Below are 13,104 nucleotides of genomic sequence, written 5' to 3'. Positions count from 1 at the left end.
CTGACTGAGGCCAAGATGGGTTTGTGCTGTTCTTTTCCAATGGAAGACTTCACAGCAGAATCTGCTGTTGCTAGTTCAGTTGTGTGGCCCTCTGCAAGCACACGTTTTTCTGCAGACTGGGCTGAGTATAAAATCTTAACACCTTCCTTAACCTTGTAACCCTTCTCCTCCTGTGGTTTGGGGATGTCCTGAGACTGCTCTTTCAGGATGGACAGTTGTGACTCGACCTGATGCCCACTGACGAGATGTTTAGGTTCTGAAGTGGGTCTGACCATAGCAGACTTCCTGTCAGCCAGAGCCTCTGTGCTAACACTAGAGAGTGGTGTGAACTCCTCAGCAACAGCTGACATCACCTTTGACCTCTTTTCTCTAGCCACCTGAAGCTCAATGACCTCAGGGCTTTGAATGCGATCACAGTGCTGTTCTGTGAGGTCTTGACTCTCTTCGACAGACGATGTAAACGCTGCCATATGGAGCTGTTTTGCAGGAACAGCTGAAACCTGAGGTGGATGGGTAGGAACCATTGACACTCTCTCCTCTATCTCATGAGACTGAAGCACTGCTGCCTGGTGGGTCAAATGCTCACGATGAACAGTTGCAGCAGAGATATCAAGGTCTCTAAGGGAGCCCACTTGCTCACTGGGAATTATCTGCCGGTCCTCAGTGCCGATGGTATAAACCATCTGATCTGACCTAGCCCTGTCCTGGCCTGGGAGGCTGACCTGGTACAAGCGAGACTCGGTTGCCTGTTCTGTCATTGAAACCTTGTAGCCTTTCTTCTGAACCACTGTCATCTGCTCCTGTTTGTGGGAAACAGAGACTGATTCCCTAAACACAACAAGCTCAGCACCACAAGACGCCTCCCCAAATGGGTTGGAGGCCTTACATGTATACAAACCACTGTCTTCCTGTTTGACACTCTTCATATTGATGAAGCCAGATCCATCTGGGTTAGCTATAATGATACAGTTTCTACTGGGCTGGATCTGGAAAGCACCTTTGAACCACTTTACATCAGGGATTGGATCACCGCTGGCTTTGTAATTAAAATAAACCTCTCCTCCTTCTGAGCACCTCACAGGCTGGATCTGAACAGTGAAAGTAGGAGGCTGACCTGTGACCTTAAACATCTTCTCAACCCATTTCTCTGCCTGGCTAACATCAGGCTTTTTCACTTCAAGGTACGTGGTGCATGTTGTCTTGCCAAATCTGTTGGTGGCAGTGCAAGAGTACTCACCCTGAACCTCAGATGTGACCTTGGTGATTACTAAAGTGTATTCCTCCCTCTCCTCTATTAGCTTATACATAGAGGAGGTCTTAAGTATTGTTCCATTGTGAGACCATTGAACAGTTGGCTTTGGAAAGCCGGACACTTTGACGGTAAACCTGGCTGTTTCCCCACTGGTTACAGCTGCTGGGGAGAGCTGGCTAAGGAAAACTGGTTTTTCTTTCTTCTTCTCTAAAGTGGAAGAGTAACGTTTGGACTCTGGCTTGAATTCAAGTGTTTTTGTTTTCTTTGGTAACTGGACACCAGTGTAGTAGGTTTCCTCTTGTTCTTCGACAGTGGTGACGGTGGTGCTACAATGCTCTGTCAGGAAATATTGAGTAAGACTGATAACAATATCCAAACGACAAAACCTATGATATTAACAGTGAATTCATAAAAGCAGATATTAGGGCTGTCCTTCACAACAGAAATTCTTAGTCGACTAATGGTCATAGGATTATTTTCCAAACACTCATTAAGTTGAGTAAATGAGGAACTCTGATTAGTATTATTAGCCCTCTGCAGGTGATTGCGGCAAATCTTTTAGAATCTGGCAAAGTAAAAACCTTTTACAAGTTCATTTCTAATCCACATTACAGGAAAAAATACACATTACATTACAAACATCCTAATTACCTGTTTATCGACTAAGTGATTTAAAAAGGACAGCCCTACTATATACTAAAATATGTGACAAAAATATTAACATATTAACAGTGACGTAATATTTTTAACAGTGAATTGATTTATGTAAAAAACACTTTTTGCTAAAAATCAAGAGAATGACCTAAACATGGACAAAGAGAAGAAGAGTGTTTTCCCCGAAACGAATAGATGATTCTCTGATCTTTTCACAGCTGAATAAAGTGATTTATTTCTCTGGTTATTTGTTTCCATTTTTTTTTATATCATATTCAGAATCAGAAAGGTTGGTGTTATTTCTCTTTTAATTCCTAAGTTTTGCTTTTAGTTTTCTTCAGTTACTTATGGATTTCATTATAATTATTAAACCTAAATAGACCAAATAACCATTTGAATCTCATACAGAAGTAAACAAATAGTCACGATATTCTCATATGCTGATAACATGAACATGTGTAATAGATGGGATGCACATTGACGTCACACATCATGTACATCCCATCTATTACAGTTAAACTTTTAAGGTGAAAAATGACCAAGGCGTATTGTTCAGTATCCATCCCAAATCAGGAAATGTATTGGCACCGATATTAAAAATGTTCAAGTGATTCCAGGTTTTACACAATGTAGGTAATTTTTAGACACGTATTTTATCCTGTTAATTTGACAATCGACAAATGGAATTGTTTAAAACAAACAAAAACAAAAAAAAAACAAATCAAGCTCAGACTTCAACTTTAGATGATCAAATATTTTATTATATAAACTCTGAGACAAACCAACATGATGTCTGTACAAATAAACCAACTCAATGCTGATTTCTTTTGGCTTATTTTACTGATAACCACTACTCATACACCCCTAAAATTACACATATTTACAAGACATCAAAACTTATATTTAAATTTAAAAAAAGTTTCACAGTATTATCCATTTTTAAAATTATTCATCAATCAACTTACTCTACTATGAATTACCAACTTCTTTTAAGATCCTAAAAATATCTTTCACAAGCAGCAAAAACTCTGACACAAACACAAAAAACCAAAACAAAATACGGCCACAACATTGCACACAAACAAGTGAATCATTTCAAGTAAGCAATATGACAATATATTCTTGATAGTTTCAAGATTTTTGATAGGATCACTGTTAAAATATAAATTTTTTAGTTATAAGGACTGAGACTATTTTTCATATTGATGAGAAAAAAACTGATAAGTGAAATACATAGTACTTTTAAGATCTATTTTTTATTATTATTCAAACACTGCAGTGACTGAACTGACACCAAACATTTTTTTAGTTTCGCTCAACACCCAGGTGACATTACTAATACATTTTTGGTTGCTATTTTTTCAGTTTCTCTACATGGCATGTAGTAGATGGGTTATTTCACATCTACTTATCATACATAAATGAACTGTTAAAACATATGCAACATATTATGATAAGTTTGTCCTGAATTATTGATTCCTTTAATTCCAGTCCCAGTCCAAATAATTATGGGTGGTGAATGACTTTGATTGTATTCTTGTATTTCATGTTCAATACAAATTAATTTTTTAGTTACCTCTCAGTGAAATCATTACCTTGGCTTTGCAGCTTCACACAAACACTTACCGTCACTACTTCAACAAAAAATTGTCAATGATATGTATTTCGCCAAATGTTTGGCGTATATGAGATGTTTGCTTCACACATACCTAATATTCCGAGTTGGTGGTGCAAACTGATGTGAACACCGCAATGTTAAAAACGGACTGGTAAAATTTTTCTTTAAGTGCACAACTTTGGATAAAACACAACAGATGCAGCAAACATAAATATATCTTTTTCTACCAAAACTTAAAATAAAACTGTTGAGTTTTAAATGAACAATTTACCAGCACACTGACCTGCTGACAGTACTCAACCGTTTTATTTTTTTCTAGATGATATTTTCATCACTGACAAACTTACGATGAACATGTACACACCTACATTCACCTACATTACTCAAGGCTGGTTGCCCAAAGGTAACATAATATTTCCTACTGAGTCTGGCCAATCTTAGCTAACGTGGGTTAGACAAACAAAAGTAATAACTGACTAATTCAATCCGAAAGAGTTCGAAGATAACCTGGGGGCTGAGTGGCTAACTATAAGTTGTGTTTTAGTGGCAGCACTAAACCACACCGAACTGAGAAAATGAGGAAAACTTAATGTTTTTAGACAGCTCATAAATGTGACAACATTTTCTGTTTATTTTAGGTTTTTGCTTCACTCATCTAGGTTTCCCAGTAAAGCAGTTAAAGCTTGTAGAAGTTGCTTGGTCAGCCATGTTACTTTCAAATTCTTAAGAGAGTTGAAATTGGATAGTAAGTTTATCTTTGAGCAACCAGCCCCAGACCTTCAACTCCTAAAACACCTTCAGCAGTGCTGTAGTTTCAACGCACCCAGCTGTGTTTTGGATTATGCACTTGTACTCACCAGCATCACTCTGGGTCACATTAGTAATGAGCAGATTGAAATGGCCCGTGGTTTTCTCCTGGATTATACATCTGCTGTCTGCGACGCGATCTCCATCTTTGTACCACTCTGCGGTGGGGTTTGGCTTACCACTAACCAGACACTGGAGGATAACAGGTGTCCCTACTGCTGCTGTGACGTTGGTCAGTGGGATGACACATTTAGGGGCTGTCTCAGTCACCTGGAACTGGAAGCTACACATATCAGAGGACTTCCCTTTGAACTCTACCTTATCATCTTTTGCTGGTTCAGCAAACACATCAAAATTGATGCTTACATATTTTTCTCCCTGTTCACTCATTTCGTTGTCAGTGTTGGCCACCAGTCTGACTGCTCGCTGCGACTCATCTGCCTCTTGCTCAAACTCAAACTCAAGCTCAATTTCTGACACCTGTTCACCATCAAACGATGTGTTGCCAACCATCAAGTCGAACTTCTGTGGTTGAACTTTGGCACTTCCAAGAGACACAGCGGTCAACTCCCTGCCTCTAGTCTTCCCTGAGAAAGTCTTGGCACTTAACACCACCACGGAGGCCCTACACAGAGTCTCCCCAACAACGTTAATAGCTCTGCAGGTATACACTCCGCTATCCTGTGTTGACACTTTACAGATCTTCAGGAAGTGGTTGTCTCCATCGGATGAGTGCAAGTATTTCTTGTTATTGTGAGGAACTTTTTTGTCACCTTTGAACCAGGACACAATGGGAGATGGAATTCCCATCAGTGAGCACTCAAACATGACTGTGGTTCCCTCTGGGGCCTCCATGTCACAGATGGGATTAATGAACCTTGGAGGCATCTCAGTGACCTCAAAAGCTATTTTCAACTCATCATGCTCCTGGGTGACAAAGTCCACAGCACCCTCCTCATAAATGCTCGGTAACACATCCAAAGATATGATCATGCTCTTGTTGTCAGCTGTGTACTCGGGAATGGTGATGATCTTAACCTGTTTCTCAAATTCTTTCACCTCGTTTTCATCCAATTCTACTTCAAGCAGAATCTCCTGAGGGGATGGAGAGCGAGAAGAATCATCTTCCTCCACATCAAACTCCATCACATGCTGGTGAGTGACAGCAGGTGGGGCAGGCATGAACCTCACTTCCTGTGATACAACTACCACTAATGCAACACTTCTGGCTTCCCCAACATAGTTCACAGCCTCGCATATATACTCTCCCTGGTCTGCTTTAGTGACATTGTGAATTGTAAGTGAGATGGTATCGCCATCTCTCTCCATTTTAACTCTGTCATCTGCCACCAGTTGGGTTTTGTTGCAGAACCACTTCACATCAGGGGAAGGTAGGCCAAACACCTCAGCACAGAATGTTAGCGAGTCATTTTCAAAGACTCTCTTCTTAATGAGAGGTTTGAGGAAGGCGGGAGGAATTCCCTGCACTTTCTCCTGTAGGCCTGTAGACCCTCTACCCCTGGTGAGGAATTGATTCTCGTCCACATTTATTCCAAGAGGTGTCGTTTCAATGCCCTCATCAGCAGGAGATGTCAGGAATTGAAGGGGTGAGAAGAACCTCTCGCTGGAGATTCCTGTCGAGGGTCTCTGGTGTTCTACAGGGGAGAAGGGATACTCTTGAGGAGTCATAAACCCACCTGGTGCATCAGAACTGGGAGTATGGAAGGACATGGGAGACTTGGGAGTGTGGAAGGACTCTGCAATTGGCTGTGAGACCTCAGTAGACGAGCCTGGGGTGTAGAACCTCTCAGCTACCTCAGCTATCTCTTCGCTCAAAGTGCTGCCAATCTCTATGGACATCTCAGACTCAGGGGACAGTGGCCTTCCCCAGTCAGTTGGAGGGTTGTAGTAGTCGTAAACAGCACTGAAAGTTACCTCCTCTTCCTCCATGGGGCTAACTGCTGCTGCTGCTACCCCAGCTTCAGCTGCTGAGGCCCTGTCTGAACTACGTCTTTCCTGTCCCTGGACAACAGCATCCACAGGCAGACTGAGTGGTTTAATTCTTCCAACCATGTCTACTTTAGGCTTGACAATAAGCGGTTTATGTTCTGCCTTCACATGGCCATCTTCACCCATGATTTGTATATGAGGGTCAACTACGTCATCAGCCACCATTCCCTCTGCCACTTTTATTACATCAGCCTGGGAGTCCGGCATACTGAGGAAGACGCCGCTGTCCAAAGAGGGCTCTGGAATGGAAATCTGCTCGCTCCTTGCATGTTTGTCCAAAGAGAGTTCTGGGATTGAAATCAACTCCTCACCCGCAAGTTCTAACTCGTCACTCATATGCTGCAACCCAGACATGAGAGCGTATCCCTCAGTACTTCCTTTAACATCTTGTTTTTCCACTTCTGTCAACCCCTCCACAACACTAGCCCCACTAACGATTTCAGGCCTTGCAGGTGCACTTTGCTTGTCAGGTTTGAAAGATTCAGAAATTCTTTTAGGCTTTACAACCTCCTCAGCTAGAGCTGAAGTTCTGACGGAGCGTTTCACTGCAGGAACTTTTTCTGACTGGAATTGGATGAAGCTGCTACTTCTATCAAACTGTGTAGGCACAGTGCCCTCTCTTACCATCTCCCCTTCACCTGCCTCCCCTTGTACAGGTAAACAAACAGGTTTCTGTGGCTTAGGCCTGACCAGCTCTGGAGACTCCTTAACATCCTCTACAAACTGTTTAACTGCACTATGGCTTTCCTCGAAAACTGCCCCCTCTTCAACATCACAAGGTACCACACAGATGTCACTGCCTTCCTCCCTGGGGGAGGTAAACTGTGAGGTCTTAGAAGAGACAGATTTGGATCCTACAGGAATAGTTTGAGTGCCATCAGGTAGAGGTTTAGGTGCAATTATTTGTTCCTGCGTGTCAGGGGAACTGGCCACCACTGGTATAAACTCTTCAGGGAAAAATGTTTCTATTCTCTGCTCCTCCGGAGAGGTGGGAGTCATTAAAGCAACTGGAGAGTCTGACTCAAAAGCTTGTTTAATCTTAGAAACTTTTATCACAGCAGCAGAAGCCTGCAGACCACAGCCGGATAAAGCTGGAGGCTCTCTAGAGACACTAGGTCTGGACTTTATGGCTTTGGCTGCTACCTCTGAAGGCGCTTGGGGGAGAGACTTAGTATAAGTGATGCCAGCTTTGTGGAATACATCATCCTCAACAACACCACCTCTCTTTGAAAACTGCACAGGCTCTTCAACTTGAAATGACACATCAGAGATGCTTGTCACCTCTCCCAACCTATTTCTAGCAACACATTTGTACACTCCAGCATCAGTGTATGTAAAACTGTTGATATACAGCCTATACACTTTATCGTCTACCTCAACTCTGTATTTCCCGCCCGTGAGTTCGAGGCGAATATCATTACAATACCATTCAACTTCTGCGGCAGGTTCACCTGTAATGACACACTCTAATACAGCAGTGTTGTCTTCAGAGCATGTGATATTCTCTAATTCGCTGATGACATGAGGAGCTTCACCGACCACATCAAAGGAGAAAGTGAATTTATGTTTGACAGTCTGAGAGGCTCCCTCATCACTCGGCACGCCCGAAGGGTTCTCTGTAAAAGCCTGAGGTTTGTCATCAGTATTTTCCTCTGTCATCTCAGGGACAGGTGTGGGAGCAGTAATTCTGATTTCTACAGCTGAGGAGCTGAAAGATTCATCCGAGCAGTGGCGCCTGTGGATCACTGCCTGAGGCACCTGTAGCGTTGCCTTCCCCGACTCCATGTAGGACTGAAGTTCCTCCTCCATCAGGCTCTCTTGGTTTTCTTCACCCTTGTCTATCTCTTCTGTAACCACCACTTCCTGTGTGGCGCCTGTCCTTCTCACCACCTTTTTGTCTGAGATCTCGAGAGTGGCGGTACAGATGGATTTGCCATGTTTATTAGTTATGACACAGTCATATGTCCCCTCGTGGTCTGTGGTTGGATAGAAGATAGTGAGTGTAGACTTGTTAGATTTGCTTATGATATCATAGTCAAAGTTGTGGGCTAATGGGTGGCCATCTTTGAGCCAAGTGACTGTGGGCAGAGGGTCACCATTGAACTGGCAAGTAAACTCTGACATCTCACCGATTTTTACTTTAACTGAAGACATTTCTTTCACAAATACTGGACGGGAGCCTCTGGCACTTGTAACCCCTTCTTTTACCGTCTTAGACTCTTGACTTTGGTAAACTCCCTCTTTGAAATTTGACTCCTCTTGGACTCTATCCTCCTTCTTCCTTGTAGCTCCAAGTTCATGAATTTCAGCACTCATCTCATCACCCTGTTGTGATCTTAGCAAATCTTCATGTCTTTCCTCTCTCCTCACACCTGCGAAACCCTTCTGTTGTCTCCATTCGCTGGTCTCTCTCGTAGATCCTAATTCCTCTCTCATCCCTCTCTCCCCTCTCATGTCTGATTGGAAGCGTTGACTGCTGGATTTATCAGCAGACATACTGTATTCCTCCCTGCTCCACCTCCTCTCTGTCGCTTTTTCCACAGACTCTTGTGGTCTACGGCATGGGGAGCGTCTCCTGACTGAGGAAAATTCTTGGGAAGGCTTATGAGGACTCTCCCCCTGAGGTGCACTAGTAAATTGGGTCGGAGAGTATCTCTGAACCGGTGAAGCTTCAAGACCCATGGTGTCTTTTAGAGGAGTAGTTTTTAAATCATAGGATCTTTCAACAGGCGCACCTGCATGGTGCGGTAAAGCAGGATGCGTAGGAGAATACCTCGTTATAAAAGAAGACTCATGAGGAGATGGTTCGCACCCAGCGGCAGGAGGTGAAGGTTTTTTTGTTGGTAAGGCTTCACCAGCAAGCGATGTATGTGGAGATCGAGGGTCAGTGGGATCAATTTCATGAGATATGCCACCATGATAGGGTTCACTATCAAATGGTGAGATGGTCTCAAATGGCAACCTAGAGCCAGACTGTTTGCTTTGACTGTCCAAAGCCCACTCAGACTCCAGTTCAGCTACTTCCTCTTGTTCGACAACATCTTGTTGCCATTTCAAGATGCGCTGAGCCAGTGCTTCCTCCTCACTTACAAAGTACTCGCTGTCCCTTTGCAACCTAGTTTCACGCCCCTCTGTTGGCAGCTCGCCAGCAGGTGGCCACTGCAGGGTCTCACCCTGCTGATCTTGGAAACCAGCAGGGACTGACTCACTTGAAAGGAACTTCTCTTTGGCCGTTTTACCTGGTGAAGTTTTTCTGCTGCGCACAACTTCATTTTGTGGAATTGATTCTAAAGCAGAAGCCTCCGCAACATTTCTTCCAACCTCAGAGGTTCTCTCTGCCTGTAATGGTGAGTAACCCTCCACCCAGTCCGACTCTAGCTTCACAGCTTGCTCTTGTTCCATCAGAACATCCTGTTGCCATTTCATTATCCGCTGAGTTAAGGCCTCCTCTTCACTGACAAACTTCTCACTCTCATTCTTCAGTTCAGAGATGTTCTCCCTTGAAAGCTGGAGCTCACGCTCTTCTCTTGTTTTCTCAAACAACATTTTCTCTGTTCTGGGTTTCGTTCTAGGTGATGACTCAGCTTTTTCTTCTTCTGCTCTAGCTTTAATTCTGGGTGACTTTTGTGACAACATGACTGTGATTTCATCCTGTTCTACTCTACTTTTTACTTTAGGTGACTTAGGGGTTGACGTGGTAGCGTGGCTTTCTCTTTTCTCCCCCACCTCCTGCTGGGTGTAAACGTTCCCCTCAGGAGCCATAAACTGAGTCTCTGCCACCAGAGGCAGATCAGTTTCAGGGTGGAATGTCTCCTCTTCTGAAATTTGCATGCCTTGCTGCCATTTCCTGATCCGCAGGGCGAGGAGTTTCTCCTCACACTCCATCCGATCAGCTTCTAGGCTCCTCTCATACTGAGCCCTCAAAGACTCCCCTGCACTCTCCTCTTCATATGGCTCAACTGTTTCTGTTGCTAAGCCGAGTGGTGACGATCTTTCTGGCCGTGGTCTGGGTGTCTCTCGAAGTACGTCCTCTGCTCTGGTTTTTGTTCTGGGTGACAACTCTGCTTCTACTTCTGTAGCTCTAGCTTTTATTCTGGGGGATTTTTGCACTTGCATGGGTGATGCTTCACCTTCTGTTTTTGCTAATCTGGTATCCATTGTGGCTGACTTTGCAGGCAAGGAGAGGGACGTTTCCACTTCTCCTCTGGCTTTTACTTTCGGTGACTTGGGTGTTGATGCAATTGCAAACTCTGGATCTACCAACCTTGCCTTCATTCTTGGTGATTTACGGAACGAGGAGGGCATGGCCTCAGTTTCAACAATTGCTCTTTTCTCTATCATTTCCTGTTGGGTGTAAATGTGCCCCTCAGGCTCCATGTACTGTGTCTCTGATGGCATGGGCAGATCAGTGTCAGGGTGAAATGTCTCCTCCTCTGATGCCCTACTTCCTTGCTGCCATTTCCTGATCCGCAAGGCGAGAAGTTTCTCCTCACACTCCATCCGTTCAGCTTCCAGGCTCTTCTCATACTGAGCCCTCAAAGACTCCCCTGCACTCTCCTCTTCATACGGCTCTACTGTTTCTGTTTTTTCTTCTGGTGTAAGTGATCCTCTAAGGAACTTCTCCCTGGTAGATGTGACGAGATGTTCCCTGCTTTCAGTGTACGCTGCAGTTCCTGGATATGCTGTTGTTTCAGAGTATGGGGCTTCAGGCTTTTCAGCGTCCACCTTGTGGTCAGCAACAACACTGTGACGCTGCATCATTCTCACATCTGCCTGATTTTCATCAACATCTTTACCCTCCAGTGACTGAGAATATTTTTCACCTGATTTTCTCTCTGTGGGTTCCAGCAGTGTATCAACCAACTCACCTCTCATGATCTGAATGGCCCTGGTTCTGGACTGAGGCTCAAATGAATGCCTCACACGAGGCTGAGAGGGATCCCCGCTTGAGGTTTTACCTTGAAACTCCCTATGGCTCTCCCCCACATCTAAAGTTCGATTGAAATGCTGGACATCAGGCAGCGAGGCAGGCTTCACTCTGAGCCTCTCAACATAATCAGCATAGCTGGACTCACTGGCAACTGATTCTAACTCAAACTCAGACGACGACATGGTACAGATAGAAAGTCTCTTCTTCTGTTTTACAGCTTTTTGGAGTGTAGTAAGTTTTGTTCTTACCTCGTTGTGAAGGCTCTCGGTGTCGCTGAATCTTTCGCTGTACCTGTCGCTGCACCTGTCGCTAAATTTGTCACTGAACCTAGCACCGGTGCGCCGGTCACAGTAAATATCACTGAATCTGTCATTAAAGCGCTCAGACCTGTCAAACATGAGGGGAGGGGACGGGGCACGCTCAGAGGCAGTTTCCAAACGTTTAGACTCTTTCTCTGACACTTTCTCTTTTGAATGGGAACCAGACCGAAAGTACACAGTACGCACCAAAGAGTTCTTAGACCGAGATCTTCCCTGATGGACTTTGGACATCTTGTCAAATGGAGAGCCAACACACCTGAGCTCAACTCTAATCTTCCTATCTTTCCTCTGCTCTGCCATGGTGTCTATGCTTTCATGGGCTTTGGCAGAGCGTTTAACAAAGCCCAGGTAGTTGGCGGACTGCTCTTCCCTCAGTGACACCAAAAGTGATGCTGTGGACTCGGCAGAACCCTCTGTGTTTATTGCCATGACCTTATAACTGCCTGAGTCCTTCTCTTTGATACTGTCAATAACCAGACTGGTAGTGTGCATGTGCATTTTGCTGTCAGAGCAGATCCTACGTCTACGCTCTTTAGGAATAGATCTGTTATTATGAAACCAGAGGATAGTAGGCGGCGGGCAAGCGACTAGTTTACACTTTAACTCAACTGCTTCCCCCTCCAGGACGGATTGGAACTTGAGTTTCTTGGTGAAAGACGGTTTGATGTTGTCCGTCCACGAGGTGATGGAGGAGGTTCTGCTGGAGCAGCGATTGGCTGACACCAGGCCATGATCCAGGAAGTCCTCGGTGTCGGAGAAGGCTCCTCTCAGCTGTCGAGCACCGGTGACCTCTGCGCTGCTGTGCAGTGTTCCTTCTTTGCTTTCATGATAAAACAGCTCTGAAAAAAGAAACAGACAACTGTCAGAACAACACAGCCTCCAGGGGTAAAAAAGAGAAAAGGATTTGAATGAATCATTAATGGAAATATTAAATGCATGCTGGGAGTCACAATGCTATAAGAAATAATTTCACTCACCATATTTGTTCGAATAAACGCAAGACTTGATTCTTTTTATTAGAAACCTGCAGGAAGTTTTGATCCTTCGTCTGTGGAAATTTCTTCAAAACATAAATTATTTAATATTATTAAAAAAATGCATATTTCCAAGATGGGCTGCTAACATTCGCTCGTTTAACTTTTTGATAATTGCTTTGGCTTTTTACTAGAATATTCCTTACCTGACTTGCAGACAGGAGAATAAACGCCCTTTCTAATCCTTAAACTTAACAGGAAATAAATGATGCAGAAGTATCTATGAGAAGCAAAGCTCTCCAGAAAAAATATATTATTCCAAAACTTTAACAAATGAAGCTGGAAAATTGGGTGAGAAGGCGTTTATTCGAACTAATATAGTTTACTGGTGTTATTTAGAATGCAAACCACAGGAATCACATCCCACTATCTGCAAGCCAGGCTAAGAAATATTTTGCAGGAGGAAGGTATCAGTTCCAGATGCAGTAAACCTCCATATCTTTTAAAGGGCATTTCAAATCCGGAAGCTTTAAAAGATA

General features: G+C 43.8%; 2 protein-coding genes across 2 annotated transcripts; both read right to left on the bottom strand.

Annotated features, from left to right (window-relative positions):
- Nucleotides 1–8: 8 nt before the first annotated feature.
- Nucleotides 9–3,498, bottom strand: LOC111653001 (uncharacterized; the record flags this gene model as incomplete). Its single annotated transcript, XM_023403440.1, has 2 exons — nt 3,483–3,498; nt 9–1,588 (listed from the first exon to the last, which is right to left on the bottom strand). Coding segments are annotated over exons 1-2 (1,596 nt in total), but the record flags the coding sequence as incomplete, so codon positions are not given.
- On the bottom strand, nt 2,646–12,624 carry LOC111652994 (uncharacterized). The gene is made up of 2 exons (XM_023403427.2): nt 12,569–12,624; nt 2,646–12,430 (listed from the first exon to the last, which is right to left on the bottom strand). The coding sequence occupies exon 2, from the start codon at nt 12,087–12,089 to the stop codon at nt 4,311–4,313; it is 7,779 nt and encodes a 2,592-aa protein (XP_023259195.2). The 5' UTR covers nt 12,090–12,430; nt 12,569–12,624; the 3' UTR covers nt 2,646–4,310.
- Nucleotides 12,625–13,104: the final 480 nt, after the last annotated feature.

This window comes from Seriola lalandi, unplaced genomic scaffold, assembly GCF_002814215.2.
Source record: "Seriola lalandi dorsalis isolate HSWRI2012SDOR001 ecotype SW California unplaced genomic scaffold, Sedor1 jcf7180001973850, whole genome shotgun sequence".
NCBI classification, from domain to species: domain Eukaryota; kingdom Metazoa; phylum Chordata; class Actinopteri; order Carangiformes; family Carangidae; genus Seriola; species Seriola lalandi.
This window is presented reverse-complemented; position numbering and strand designations above follow the sequence as displayed.